General features: G+C 40.4%; 2 protein-coding genes across 3 annotated transcripts; one reads left to right on the forward strand and one right to left on the reverse strand.

The window, feature by feature from the left end:
- The first annotated feature begins 118 nt into the window (after positions 1 to 118).
- Positions 119 to 4926, forward strand: LOC6572615. The gene is made up of 9 exons (XM_032727909.2): positions 119 to 224; positions 284 to 560; positions 620 to 770; positions 823 to 2013; positions 2742 to 2784; positions 2864 to 3137; positions 3209 to 3359; positions 3590 to 4323; positions 4398 to 4926. Exons 1-9 carry the CDS (start codon positions 211 to 213, stop codon positions 4848 to 4850), a joined length of 3288 nt encoding a protein of 1095 aa, XP_032583800.1. The 5' UTR covers positions 119 to 210; the 3' UTR covers positions 4851 to 4926.
- A 944-nt stretch (positions 4927 to 5870) lies between these two features.
- LOC6572614 (esterase B1) lies at positions 5871 to 12325 on the reverse strand. Of its 2 annotated transcripts, none has more exons than XM_044007635.1 (3): positions 12156 to 12325; positions 8012 to 8478; positions 5871 to 7333 (listed from the first exon to the last, which is right to left on the reverse strand). In XM_044007635.1, exons 2-3 carry the CDS (start codon positions 8217 to 8219, stop codon positions 6153 to 6155), a joined length of 1389 nt encoding a protein of 462 aa, XP_043863570.1. In that variant the 5' UTR covers positions 8220 to 8478; positions 12156 to 12325; the 3' UTR covers positions 5871 to 6152. The 2 variants fall into 2 exon arrangements, with proteins under 2 accessions (XP_043863570.1, XP_001998720.1); XM_001998684.4 differs by lacking the exon at positions 12156 to 12325 and adding an exon at positions 8614 to 8844.
- Between the last annotated feature and the right edge of the window lie 673 nt (positions 12326 to 12998).

Here is a 12998-nt window from a genome sequence, read left to right on the forward strand (position 1 = left end):
AGTCTACGCTTCGTATAAAGTGAATTTATGAAAAGTTGGTGTCATGCAGACAAAGTTAAGAGAATAATTTTGTCAAGTCAAGAAAAAGGTATACCGATCGGAGCACTGGCGGTGCGTCATGTGTAATTTCACCACTTAGCTTATTTCCCCACAGCGCCCTTATAAGCTCGAAGCTTTGGCTCTTTGCATTCAGTTGGCTTCAAAAGCGAAATGGGGTCGGATTAGTAAGTTCCGTTGGATATAAGAGAAATTCCAAGACTAATTGAAATTGAATTCTTTGCAGCACTGAAGCTTCGCCTGTGGTAAAAACCACTCATGGTCAGGTGCGTGGAGCGCTACAAACCGCGCTCTACGGTGAGCTCTACTACAGCTTCGATGGCATACCGTACGCCCAGCCGCCGTTTGGTGAGCTGCGATTTAGAGAGCCGCAGGATGCTAAGCCCTGGGAAGGAATACTTGACTGCTCCAAGCCAAGAAGCAAATGCCTGCAAGTGAGCAGTCTGACCCAGCAAGTTGAAGGTAGCGAAGATTGCCTGTACCTCAATATAGCCGTCAAAAGTGTGAGTCAGCTTTTCGCTAATCGAAGAAATCCGTTTCATCATATGTAAATAATTCATAGTTAAGTAGTGAAAAGCCTTTGCCTGTGATGGTATATGTGCATGGAGGCGGCTTTAAGAACGGAGATCCGACCAAATTCGGGTTTGGACCAGACTATATCATGCGCGAGCAGGTGATCTACATAAGCATTTGCTATCGCGTGGGTCCATTAGGTTGGTTTATGAAAAATATATCTGATGCAAACCTAATACTAAATATTCTCAGGTTTTTTGAGCTTTGCTGATCCGTCCCTGCGCATACCCGGTAATGCAGGACTAAAGGATATTATTCTAGCACTCAAATGGATCAAGGCAAACGTGGGTAGCTTCAATGGGGATGCGAACAACATTACGCTCTTTGGGCACAGCTCGGGCAGTTCTACGGTGCATTTGCTGATGGTAACTCCCCAGACGGAGGGATTATTCGATAAGGCTATCCTGATGGGTGGTTTTTATCCCGAGACAGCTAATGCGCCCAATGCGGAATATGAAATGGCCAAGCATTTGGGTTATGAGGGCGAGAACAACGATGTTGATGTGTTCAATTTCATAAATGCCGCAGATCCCAAGCAATTGGTCCTACCGGACTTTCGGCCTTTATACGAGCGCTTGCAGAGCGGAGGTTATCCGTTATTTTTGCCACGTATAGAGTACTATCCCACGCCCACTGCTGTGCTACTGGACCAGCCGCGAGTGCTGCAGCGCACTGCGTGGACCAACCGCGTGCCTCTCATGATGGGTTGCACCAGCAACGAGGGTCTGTTCAATCCTATGATGAACATGAGAAAGGATCCGAACATATTGAAAGCGTGCCGGGAGCGTCCAGAGTTTACGCTGCCGTATTCCCTACTCAGGCACTGCGAGCCAAGCGCGTGTCGGCACGAGGGACAGAATCTAGTGAAGAAATTTTGTGGTGTCCATAGCACTTTTATCACTGAGGAGCATCACGCTGCGATAGCTGAACTTTTCACCCACAACCTGTTGCACTATCAGCAGCGCATGCTCCGGGCTCGACAGGCTTACAGCCAGGCTGTCAACTATCTCTATCGGTTCGACTTTGACTCTCCTGATTTTAACTTCTATCGCATTCGTTACCAAGGACCAGAAGCTCGTGGCGTTCAGCATGCAGATGAGCTGTGCTACCTCTTCAAACTGCCCCAAACATTTAAGCTAGAGAAGTCTCGACCGGAGTACACGACCATCTGCCGCTTTGTAGCCCTGTTAACGGAGTTTGCCCGCAACTCCAATCCAAATGGACCGCTCACAAAGTCGCTGGTCGACTGGCAGCCCGTAACAAAGGAAGAACCAATAATGTGCCTCAATATCAATGAGGAACTAAAGTTCATACCACAGCCAGAACGTTGCAAGTTACGTTTTTATGATCAGCTTTACAGACATATTAAAATGGAGCTCATTTAATGAATTTGATAAGATATTGAAAAATCCGGATGAAAAATTAACGAAAAGTATTATTCAGATTAAAGTGTATAATTATAAATATGTACGATAATGTATAAGTATTATTCTGATTAAAATGTATACATTATAATAAATATGTACATACATATATGTACAGTGTATAACATACGTGTCTTTTTTTTTCAGTTTTTATATCTAAATAAAACCTATTAAACTAATATTAATTGAGCAAGTTAAAGAGATATATGTATATATATAAAAATATTTTAATTAAAATAATTGCCCTAAAATATATCAGTTGAAAAGTCATAGCTAAACACTTTGTAGCACTTTGTAGGCTTTATATGACTGTAAAAAAAAAAAAAAAAAAAAACAAAGTGTTCAAGGGAAATAAAAAGCAAAAAAATAATAATAATAATAAAGTAATTACAAAAAATTATACTCAAACAAGATATGACTACTAATTCAAATAGATAAGCCCTAATTCCCATAAGTTTATCTCAGAAAGAGTATTTAGACTTTAGGTTCACAATGAAAATATACTAAAAGATGAAATAAATGTATGATAACGTAGGCAACAAATTTGCAATGCACATTTAAGCAGTTTGCGTTGTTGCTTTAATGTCGACAGCTGAAGCGATCGGTGTGCCTGTTATTATAGCCACCAGTGTTTGTTTGTTAAGCTTTCCCACGTCTGTTTACTATACTCGCTCGTCAGTTAACAAGCGGCATTGGACGCGAGCGGACGATTGGACATCATGTCGGCAAGGTGTTTGATTCTCTTATAATATAAATCAATATGTAAAAGTTTTGTTTTCGTGAGCTCATGAAATTGTCATTTTGTATAGTCTAGAGAAATGTGAAATATCATTGCCCATTGGCCAAGTCCGAGGCGTTAAGCGTCGCAGCTTTTACGATGATGACTACTACAGCTTCGAGCGCTTGCCCTTTGGCAAGCCGCCAGTGGGCGAGCTGCGCTTTAAGGCTCCTGTGCCCGCCGAGCCCTGGTCCGGCGTGCTGGACTGCACCCACTTTGCCGATAAGCCCGTGCAGAAGGGGTTGCTGACGGGCATCATCGAGGGCAGCGAGGACTGTCTCTATCTGAATGTGTACGCCAAACAGGTGACTTGCTATAAATTACTATATCACTGTGATGGATTGTTCAAATGGACAAATGAATTTACCGATAACAGCTGAAGAGCGCTAAACCCTTGCCTGTTATGGTCTATATTTACGGAGGCGCCTTCTCCATAGGCGAGGCCACACGGAACCTCTACTCGCCCGATTACTTTATGGCCAAAGATGTTGTTCTAGTCACGCTCAACTATCGCGTTGATTGTCTAGGTAAGTGATTGTAGCCTTATCGTTGAATTATCTTTGAAATCAGTTAGTTTTATTTTTCAACCAGTTTCTCTTATCAATGTGGGTATAAAGTTCGGGCTAGCTTTAAGCTATTTTTGAAGGGAAACACATTTTCTCTTATTCTCCTAGTTAAGCTCTCGCACTCATCGCAATTTTGGCTGTTTGCACTCTCGCTCTCTCTCTCACTCTCTCTTTCTTTCTCTCTCTTTTAGGTTTCCTTAGTCTGAAAGACCCGAGCTTGGAGGTGCCCGGTAATGCTGGACTCAAGGATCAGGTTTTGGCCATCAAATGGGTCAATCAATACATTTCCTACTTCAATGGTGATGTGAACAACATAACGGTGTTTGGAGAAAGCGCCGGCGGCTGCTCCACGCACTACATGATGTGCACGGAACAGACGCGTGGGCTCTTCCACAAGGCCATTCCCATGTCGGGCACCTTGCACAACTACTGGTCCAATACGCCGCCCGCGGACTTCGCCTATCGTCTGGCCAAGCTGTATGGCTATACGGGCGGCAACAACGATCGCCAGGTGCTGGAGCATTTGCGTAGGGTGCCGGCGGAGAAGCTGGTTGACCACAGCGTGCTCACCCTGGAGGATCGGCGCAATGGATTTATCTATGCCTTTGGGCCCACCGTGGAGCCGTACGTGATGGCGGACTGTGTGGCACCCAAGCCGCAGCTGGAGATGGCGAGGGAGGCGTGGAGCAATAAGCTGCCTGTCATGCTGGGCGGCGTCTCTTTCGAAGGCCTCTTCATGTATCCGACCTTGCTGGTCAATCGCAAGGCCATGGATAGCTTGCCACAAGATCTGTTGCGATTGACGCCCCATGAGGTGCGTGCGGTCAATACGCAGCAACAGAATCTGGAGTTTAGCAAGAAGTTGAAGCAATTGTACTTTGGTGACGCGACGCCCAGCTCCGCGCTCATCATGAACTTCTTGGACGTGAGTTCGAACCAGTAATTGGCTTTATTTCCAGAATGGAGCTCTAATTGTTGTTTCTTTCTTCCTACTTTCAGTACTATTCCTATAGGATCTTCTGGCATGGATTCCATCGCACTTTGCAAGCTCGCCTGGCGTACGCCACGGCTCCCACCTATTTCTATCGCTTTGATTTTGATTCGCCTGACTTCAATTTCTACCGTAAGAAGTTCTGTGGCGATGACATCAAGCAGGGTGTTGCCCATGCCGATGAGCTGAGCTATTTGTTCCGCAACGCGGAGTCGTGGAAGCTGGACAAGGCCTCCGCTGAATATCGCACCATCCAACGGATGATCGACATTTGGACATCCTTTGCAGCTACTTCCAATCCCAACTGCGCTGCGACTGCGCATCTCGATTGGCAGCCCGCTAAGCAGGAGCAACCGCAGCGCGTGCTCAACATTGGCAACGAGTTGGAGCTCATCGATCTGCCCGAGTACGACAAGCTGCTCGTCTGGGATAGTCTCTATAAGAAAGAACAACTATATTAGGTTTATCCACAGGGATGACGGAACTAAATACTATCTTAAAAAAGGGGCTTTAAAATAAACTGTAATGCACTACCAAGCTTGTGTTCTAGTGTCTTATAATTATAAATATTTTAACAGAACTTATAAATTTACATAATGTCGTAAGCTCTGCTATAGCTAAAGTCCCAAGAGTTCAATTCAGCTCATTTAAAAACGATTTCTTGTACCTCTTGAGGTCTGTCAATCGGCCAGTTGTAAAATACTGATTTATTTATAAATTCAGTTTTTTCAGACCATCAATAAGTGTTATGCATATCAATGTGTATACCCTGAACCCATTGAAAATGGGAAGTCAGGGTATAATGGTTTTGTGAAAGAGTATGTAACAGGCAGAAGGAAGCATCGCAGACTCCATAAAGTATATATATTTTGGATCAGGGCGACGAGCTGAGTTGATATAGCCCCGTCCCTCCGTCCGTATGAACGCTTAAATCTCTGAAGTTATAAGAGCTTTTGCATATAGACTCGTGTACACTGCAGAACACGTTTATCATATTTTTTCGATAACTCATTCGATATCTTTTTTATCGAGGATAATGAGTTGATCTTGTTTTTTCAGCCTAATTTGAATACTATTAGACCTGGAGACTTCAAATTTACCATGTATATACATTTGATAGATACGAAGGTTTTGTAATTCACAGATTTTGGATACCACGCCCCTCCGCCCCCAATTAAAAACAAGTAAGAACGTTGCAGTCGGGTGTTACCACTGCGGCATACTCATTCACATCCCATCAGCAATTTAACAGCTAAATTAAGCTCTAATACTGTATAAAATGCAGTTTTTCCCAATTTGCCACGTTCCTAATGGGCATAGACACCTCATTTTTGGTCAGTTCTTAAAACGAGCTAACAGTACCCTAACTGCAAAATTTGGATATATATGTATATATAATATATATATATGTATATTTTGAAAAGAAAAACATATAAATTATATATACCGAGAATTAACGCTTCAAGTATACGAAACCAGAATTAGCAATCTCTCGTTTATCTCGAGACAAATTTACTTGCATTGTTCAAATGGAATATTACAAAATAGAATCAATCTAAAGCTATAAAATGAACTTAAGAATACTGAATAAAAACTATTTTCTTTTTTTATCAGCTTAACTTTGGATGAAGCTTGGGTATATCTTTCCTGCTTAAAGAAAATATAGAGTCATCAGATCTCTAGCACTTATTTATTTAGTCAATTTTCTTAAAATTCTTATCATATTCAACAATACATTACGTTGCTCATTTACTGTCGATTAGCTAGTACAATTGCAGTTTCTCATAGAAGCTATCCCAGAGTCTCAGATGCTTGCTCTCTGGCAATTTTATGAACTGCAATTGTCGGCTAATGTTGAGGCACTTGAGAGCACAGCTGCAGTCGACGGGATCCCACTGGACAGATCCCAACTGAGGACACTGGGGCGTATCGTTGGCCGCGAACGCCGTCCACATGCCAATCATACGGTCTATCGTGCAGTATTCCTCTGAGGACTTGTCCAGTTTGCTGGCTGGGATGGAGTAGAAGAGGTAGAAGTGATCATCAGCATGACTGGCGCCTCGTTCATGGCGTCCGCAATTCATAATCCGAAAGTGATTAAATGTGGGCGAATCGAAATCGAAGCGGTAGAGGTAGGTGGGTGCGTTTTGGGCATAGGCAAGGCGAGCGAGCACTGTGCGATGAATGCCGTGCCAAAAGTGCTTAAAGGAAAGCAATTGCAGGCACTCCTTGAACTCCATGCGGCCTCGAGTGGCATCCTCGAAGAACTTCACCTTCAGGCGTCTGATGTGCTCTCTCAGCTCCGCTTGCGTGGACACTTCGCGCACCTCTCTGGGTATTATGGCCTCGAAGGCACTCAGCATATGCGCCGTGTCCCGCATTATGAACTGGTATGAGAATAAGCCCTCGAACGAGGCGCCGCCAATCATCAGAGGTATGCTATTGCCCCATGCCTCGGATAGCGCCTCCACTGGCGGCTGTGAGATAACACAGCTGGCGGTCGTGTACGGCTCGACGACAGGTCCAAAGGGAAACAGTATATAATCACGTGCCTCCTCTTGACTCGGCAGCGCCGAGCAGCCGATCAATTCCTTGGCCGAGGCACGCTGCAGAAAACGAAACACTTGCTTCTCGTTGTCGGTGCCGTTATAGCCCAGGTGACAGGCCAGCCGATAGGCCCACTGGTGGTTGGGCGAATTGGCCCAGTCGCACAGCGATGAGCCCGACATGATGATCGCCTTATGGAACAGACCTCGTGTTTGTTCCGTTGTCATCATTATATGAGTGGACGCACCGCCTGCGCTTAAGCCCATCACAGTTATGTTGGACGGATCGCCGTTGAAGTTGGCGATGTTATTGTACACCCATCGAAGGGCCATTACCTGATCCTTGAGTCCAGCATTGCCGGGCACATCCAAGTCTCTATCGGAGAGACTGAGAAAACCTGTAGTTAGAAAAGAAATTTGTATAGTCGTTCTTTGCTAAACTCTTGGTCTATGAGGCATTTTTTTTTCTTTTATTAAAGTAAATTTAAATTTTAATTATTTAATTATTATTAATTATTGTATTTAAATTTTAATTTATTTCGTTTTTCTGATTATCGCTTACTTTGAGTCATATACTCTTTCTGTCTCGCTCTCTCTTTGTTTTGTATCTCTCTTTGTAGCGCACTTCTTTCCTCCTGACCTATTTCATTGAATCTGTTGCTTCCTTTCTGGCTCTCTCCCACCCTGGCTCTTCCTTTCGCTTTCTCCCTCTCTCATTTGTATAAGTATGTAAGTATGTATGTATGTATATTCAAAGCACAATTGCCTCTACCGTCGCAATGCTCGGAATGCTAATGTTAACTATTCTGTTAACTTAACAGCAGCTTGCTCTACATTATATTAGATGTTAATCTTTTTAGCAGCAAAGCCAAACAAATATAAATGAAACGGTTTTCAGCTCAAAATCGCGAGCTGAGCAGCTAATCAGCTAATAGCACGCTATTACAATTTTTGTATATAGTATAAAAATTTGTATAGGCTCCATTGATGGCAACGCAGACTCTAACACGAGCCTAAAATAACTTTCACTGTCACTGAACCTCCCATAATCATCGAGTTTTCAACAGTCCACTCACCTAGTACTCCCAATCTATAGTTGATGGTGACTAGAACGACGTCTTTTTGCATAAAGTAATCTGGACTGTGTGTGTCCCTCGTGGCTTCGCCAAACTGAAAGCCCCCAGCAAAGATCCAAACCATGACAGGCAGCGGTCTGTCTGACTTAAGCGTCTTCGTGTAAACATTCAAGTAGAGACAATCCTCGGAGCCCTCCACCACATGCATCACAAAGTGCTGCTGCACCGGCTTGGCACGCGTGAACGTACAGTCCCTGATGCCCGTCCATGGATCTGGAGATTGAGGCGCTCGGAAACGCAGCTCGCCCAGCGGAGGCTTGGCGAATGGTATTCCCTCGAAGGCGAAGTAGAGGAGGTGATCATAGAGGGTCTTACGTTGAAGTCCTCGTACCTGACCATGCTGGGTATTTACCACCGTTGTGACCTTTGTGGCCAGATTGTACTGCTCGATTTTGTGGCCGATGAGCCTGCAATTAGATTAGTGTAGAACAGTCGGAATTTGCTTTAATGATGTGCTCTTATCTTATCACGCAATATTTGCCAGACCGTGGCATTTACGACTCCATTGACAGCGATTAATTGCAAAGACTTATGTCACCTACCTGGCACCCAGCTTGATCAGATCCCCAAGACTCATTTGCATATTCATCTTGGCTGGGATACTAGTCCTCCTTGTGTGCCGCTTTAAGTACTATCGGCGCTTTCACTTCCGTCCCAGCCAATTGACGAGCTGCAACTGAACGTTCTACTAGAATAGAGCAATCTACAATTGCTCGTATGCGCACCCAACTCTGATGTACAGTAAACACTCACTAAGTGAGCGATTTAAGAAATAATTCACAAAGGTTGCTATCTATTATTGATGTTTATTTTATGCTGAGTTTGTATTGATAGGAGAAACAATTTATTTATACAACATTATAAAATCTTAATAGTGTTCAGCTAAGCATATTAGGTTAATGTAGGAAGAATTATTTAATCAAAAATGCTTTTTATTTTTGGATGTATTTGTCATTCTCAGTAGCCACTGTACGTAGTTATTACAATCTACGAATCGTTCCGAGTCTCTGTTGATGTTTTAATCACGAACGACACAAGCGAGCGCTTATCTCTATAGACGATTACACTGTTGTTGCTGTTGTTGTTGTTGTTGTAGCTCTTATTGAAAAACATATGGCAATGGGAGCATGAAAACTTTATTGATAATGCTCGTTGTACCGGGCCGTGGCCGCACATAAAGCTCAACTGCAGCTACATACACTGTAGACAGCTGTTCGTGTTATTAGCGCTTAATGCGCGAACCGCCGGAACCCATTCGACAATACTGTGGACTTTTACACTCACCCCGGCTGAAAGATCATATTTGACATCATCCAATGTTGCGTTGATTCATACATAACTTACACAGTTGAGTGCATTGAATCAACTTTATTCTAGTTGAAAATTCAGCTTGAGACTTGAACTGCCTTTTTGAAGTCGTAACAGCCTTAACGGCTGTAAATGTTTGGCGCTGCCAGACTTTGCACAGGCGTTGCTTGTTAACAGAGCTGTAACAGTTTTAGGTCTTATATTATTTCAAAAAAAATCTAGGAATAATCATAAAGGTCCAATCATTTTCTTCACCACTTTTTAAGGACTTGTAAAAATAAAATAGGCAGCACAAATTTAAGGAAAATGCTTTAACAACGGCTTTAAATTTAGTGTAATTCGTTATTTTTATATTGAAATAAAAATTTAAGAAATGAAATCTATTGCGACTTATACATTCAATACATTGTTGTGCGTTTTACGTTATACGCTCTAATGTCTTTTTGACCTCGTAATCTTTAACTTCATATTTATAGTATAAAATAAGTTTATTTATAGTTTAAAAACTTGTTTCGTCTATTGCCTAATTCCAGTATTATTTTACATTTGTAAGGACAACAATGAGCTGCCAGCTATAGCTATACTTTACTCTGTAACCCCATCGGCTTTGAATATCGTATACTCGATCTTCGATTACTGGCAGAGGTCGGTCGGCATGATCGGGCACAACTGCTTGTTGTTTGCTGTGACTGGTGATGCGACCAGATTTTACGATCAGCTGAACAACTACTAAAGCAACATTCCTCTCGGTTATATTAAAATTTGATCGTAACTACACAGGGATGATGGTCATTAGAGCTAGGCAAGTTTTAATAAGCTTGGTACTCTAATTGCAAAAGATCTGGCGCAATTATACTACACAGTTGCTCTATAAGTGCAATATAAATAGTTGATAAACCTAAATTATACAGCTCTTTGGAATGAATAACAACAATTTAGAAAATTAATAAATATTAATAGAACTTAATTTACTACTATGTAGTTAATAGTGCTAAGCCTTTGCCCTTTACGCAACATTGTAAATGCTGGAATATATATACTATAATAGAACTGTTAAGGACTCAGTCTGCGGTTGAGCTTAGTTGAGCTAGGCTGAATTTTGGCATTCAGTTTGAAATGGGAAGCTCCAATATGTGAAATATATCTTAGGATATCGACGATTTTATATCCTATTTTGGTTGATAATCATTAAAATTTCAATTTCAGCTCAGAAATTTCTAATAGTGGTAGTTCTCCTTTACATATGTATTTGTCGGAGATGACAGTATTATTCGAATAGAATATCTTATCGATATATCGGTTCATGCATAGTATTGGGTAATATTGATAGAGTGAGATGTTAATTAACACTAATATCGAGTGTGGTCCTGACCAGGTTGCCAGTTGGTTACGATGGATGTAATCGAACGTACTAGTGAAAATCAGACAGTTGATTAGCAAGAGGAAGAAGGACAACAGTGCAGGAACACGATGCACTCCACAAAATCATCTAATCTGCAGAAATATCCGACATCAGAAGTGGGATCAACTTTTTGCTTACAAATATGGCTTAACATGTACGGGCACTAGTGGAGAACCAACATCTGAATTGTGTAGAGTGAAATTGTGAGACTGAAATATGTGTGGCAGATGAACCGATGTAGTGAGTTGGCGGTGTGAAGGCCGACGAGTGCTATATGGCTCTATGCATTCCCTGTCCCTGGTCGGGCGCCAACATTCATATAATGCATAGAGCTAGCCATAGATTTATAGATAACGGGCGGGATCTCCTGGTCCCTTAGCTCATTCGGGAGTGTAGGGGGTTCTTTGTTACCTCTCAAATCTCCGAACACAAATTTTAATTGTTAAGATCCCTAAAGATGGTCCACATGACCGCAGTGAAGGGGAAGGGGGGGAAGACGAACACAGAGTTTGTACATATACCAGACAAAAAAAATATGAAGAGGCGAGGCCTTAGGTGACGATTGGCACCCGCTTCTCCACCCAACCCTGCCATGGTTTTTTATTTAAAATTGGTAAAAACCCCCAACGAGAAAAATCGGACGACTTCCTACCCCATTATATAACCAAATTTACTGGACTTTTAAAATTGCATGATTCCTTTCAATAACTGATGTAACTTGTTGAATTTCTTTTTTTTTTTCAAATTTATTGTTGAGTTCGCAGACTCAAAAAAAAAAAAAAAAAAAAAAACAAAGTTCTTACAACTAATATTCAAGACTTATATATAAACTTTATCATTGCTACTGTTATTTTTTCATTCAAATAATAATTTTTACTTCACTTAGAATTATACGTTTACTATTTTTCTGCTGTTTTTATTTATCTAAATCATTATTTCTCTTTTCTCCCTTTCTCTTTGTCTAATACTTATTGATTTATTTTAATTTTTGATTTACAAAAAAAATTTTTCTATATTGTTTTGTTTGTTTTTATTTTTATCTTTTATTGTTATTAATTTTTTTGTTCTAGCATTATTAATTTTATTTATTATAGTACTACTTATTATTTATTTATTTATTGAATCTCATTTAAATTTATTTATTTATTTTTTTCAGTGTAATTAAAATTTTTTTTTCTTTACATTTATGTTTATATTTGCTGCATCAAAAAAAAAACAAATCAATTCACAGAAATAATATAATAATATAAAAAAATAGAAAAACGCAAGAAACCCAAATTTTTATTCATTGTTGTATTAAAAAAAAATTTTTATTTTTTTTATTTTTTTTTTCAAATTTTTGGGGACAAGGGCACATTGGGGTTAATCACTTACAGTTTGCTTTTACTCCCGCGACGAAAGGCCTGCGTGGTGGTGTCAGCTGTTAAGTGTAGAAATGGGGTATATTGGCGGGAGGGGAGGAACAACACAATCTTTAACTTTTTTTTTCTGGCGTTATTTTTGTTAGTTATTTTTTTGAATTTTTTTTTTCTCTCTTCAAGTTTTCTTTATAGGGTATTAACTGTGTGTGGATACATTTTTTTCTTTTGATGTGCTGTACTTTGCTTTATGTTTCTTATTTATTCATTTTTATGTATTTATTCATATATATCTATTTATTGATATATATTTATTTATTTATTGGTTTCGTTTTTGTGGGTTAATTATATATATAGTAATTATAGATTTTATGATTGAGCTGTTAAACCACTAATTTTTCTGTTTTCTTTAACTTTTCTCTCGACAAAAAAATAACTTCTCACTTGCCGTCGGCAATTTAAATGTCTTGCACAAATTCTTTTTTTTATTTTTAATTTTAAGTTCTTTTCTTTATATTTCGCAGTTTTTTTTTCTATATGCAAATACTACTCTATTGTAAAATTTCTATTTCATTAGTTACATTTTTTCACGTTTTCAGAAACTCATATGGTTGTTTTTTTCACGCACTAAAGTTTCTTTTATTTTGTTGGTTTTTTTTTCTTCGGTTTTTTTCTTTTGATGCTGCCCTTCCTCTCCCCCGTCGCTTAGGCGTTATGCTGCTCTGCCGGCATTTCGTACCCTAACCTCCGTTCTTCAAGGTGACCCTTGCTGGCGTGAAGTTAGGGTATCTAATAAGAGAAAAATGGACAAAAGTCCACTGAAAATGGAAAATCTTTCTTAATTACTTGAATTCTTTTT

The sequence above is a fragment of the Drosophila mojavensis genome, unplaced genomic scaffold (assembly GCF_018153725.1).
Source record: "Drosophila mojavensis isolate 15081-1352.22 unplaced genomic scaffold, ASM1815372v1 contig_19, whole genome shotgun sequence".
In the NCBI taxonomy this organism is placed as follows: Eukaryota; Metazoa; Arthropoda; class Insecta; order Diptera; family Drosophilidae; genus Drosophila; species Drosophila mojavensis.

Excerpts from the sequence above, each read along its gene's own strand:
- LOC6572615 (XM_032727909.2), top strand. Across the intron at positions 561-619 it reads TCAATATAGCCGTCAAAAGT|TTAAGTAGTGAAAAGCCTTT; the intron begins GTGAGTCAGCTT and ends AATAATTCATAG. Across the intron at positions 3,360-3,589 it reads CTATCGCGTTGATTGTCTAG|GTTTCCTTAGTCTGAAAGAC; the intron begins GTAAGTGATTGT and ends TCTCTCTTTTAG.
- LOC6572614 (XM_001998684.4), bottom strand. The coding sequence starts at position 8,660 with ATGAATATGCAAATGAGTCTTGGGGATCTGATCAAGCTGGGTGCCAG. Across the intron at positions 8,479-8,613 it reads CTGATCAAGCTGGGTGCCAG|GCTCATCGGCCACAAAATCG; the intron begins GTAGGTGACATA and ends ATCTAATTGCAG. Across the intron at positions 7,334-8,011 it reads CTATAGATTGGGAGTACTAG|GTTTTCTCAGTCTCTCCGAT; the intron begins GTGAGTGGACTG and ends TTCTAACTACAG.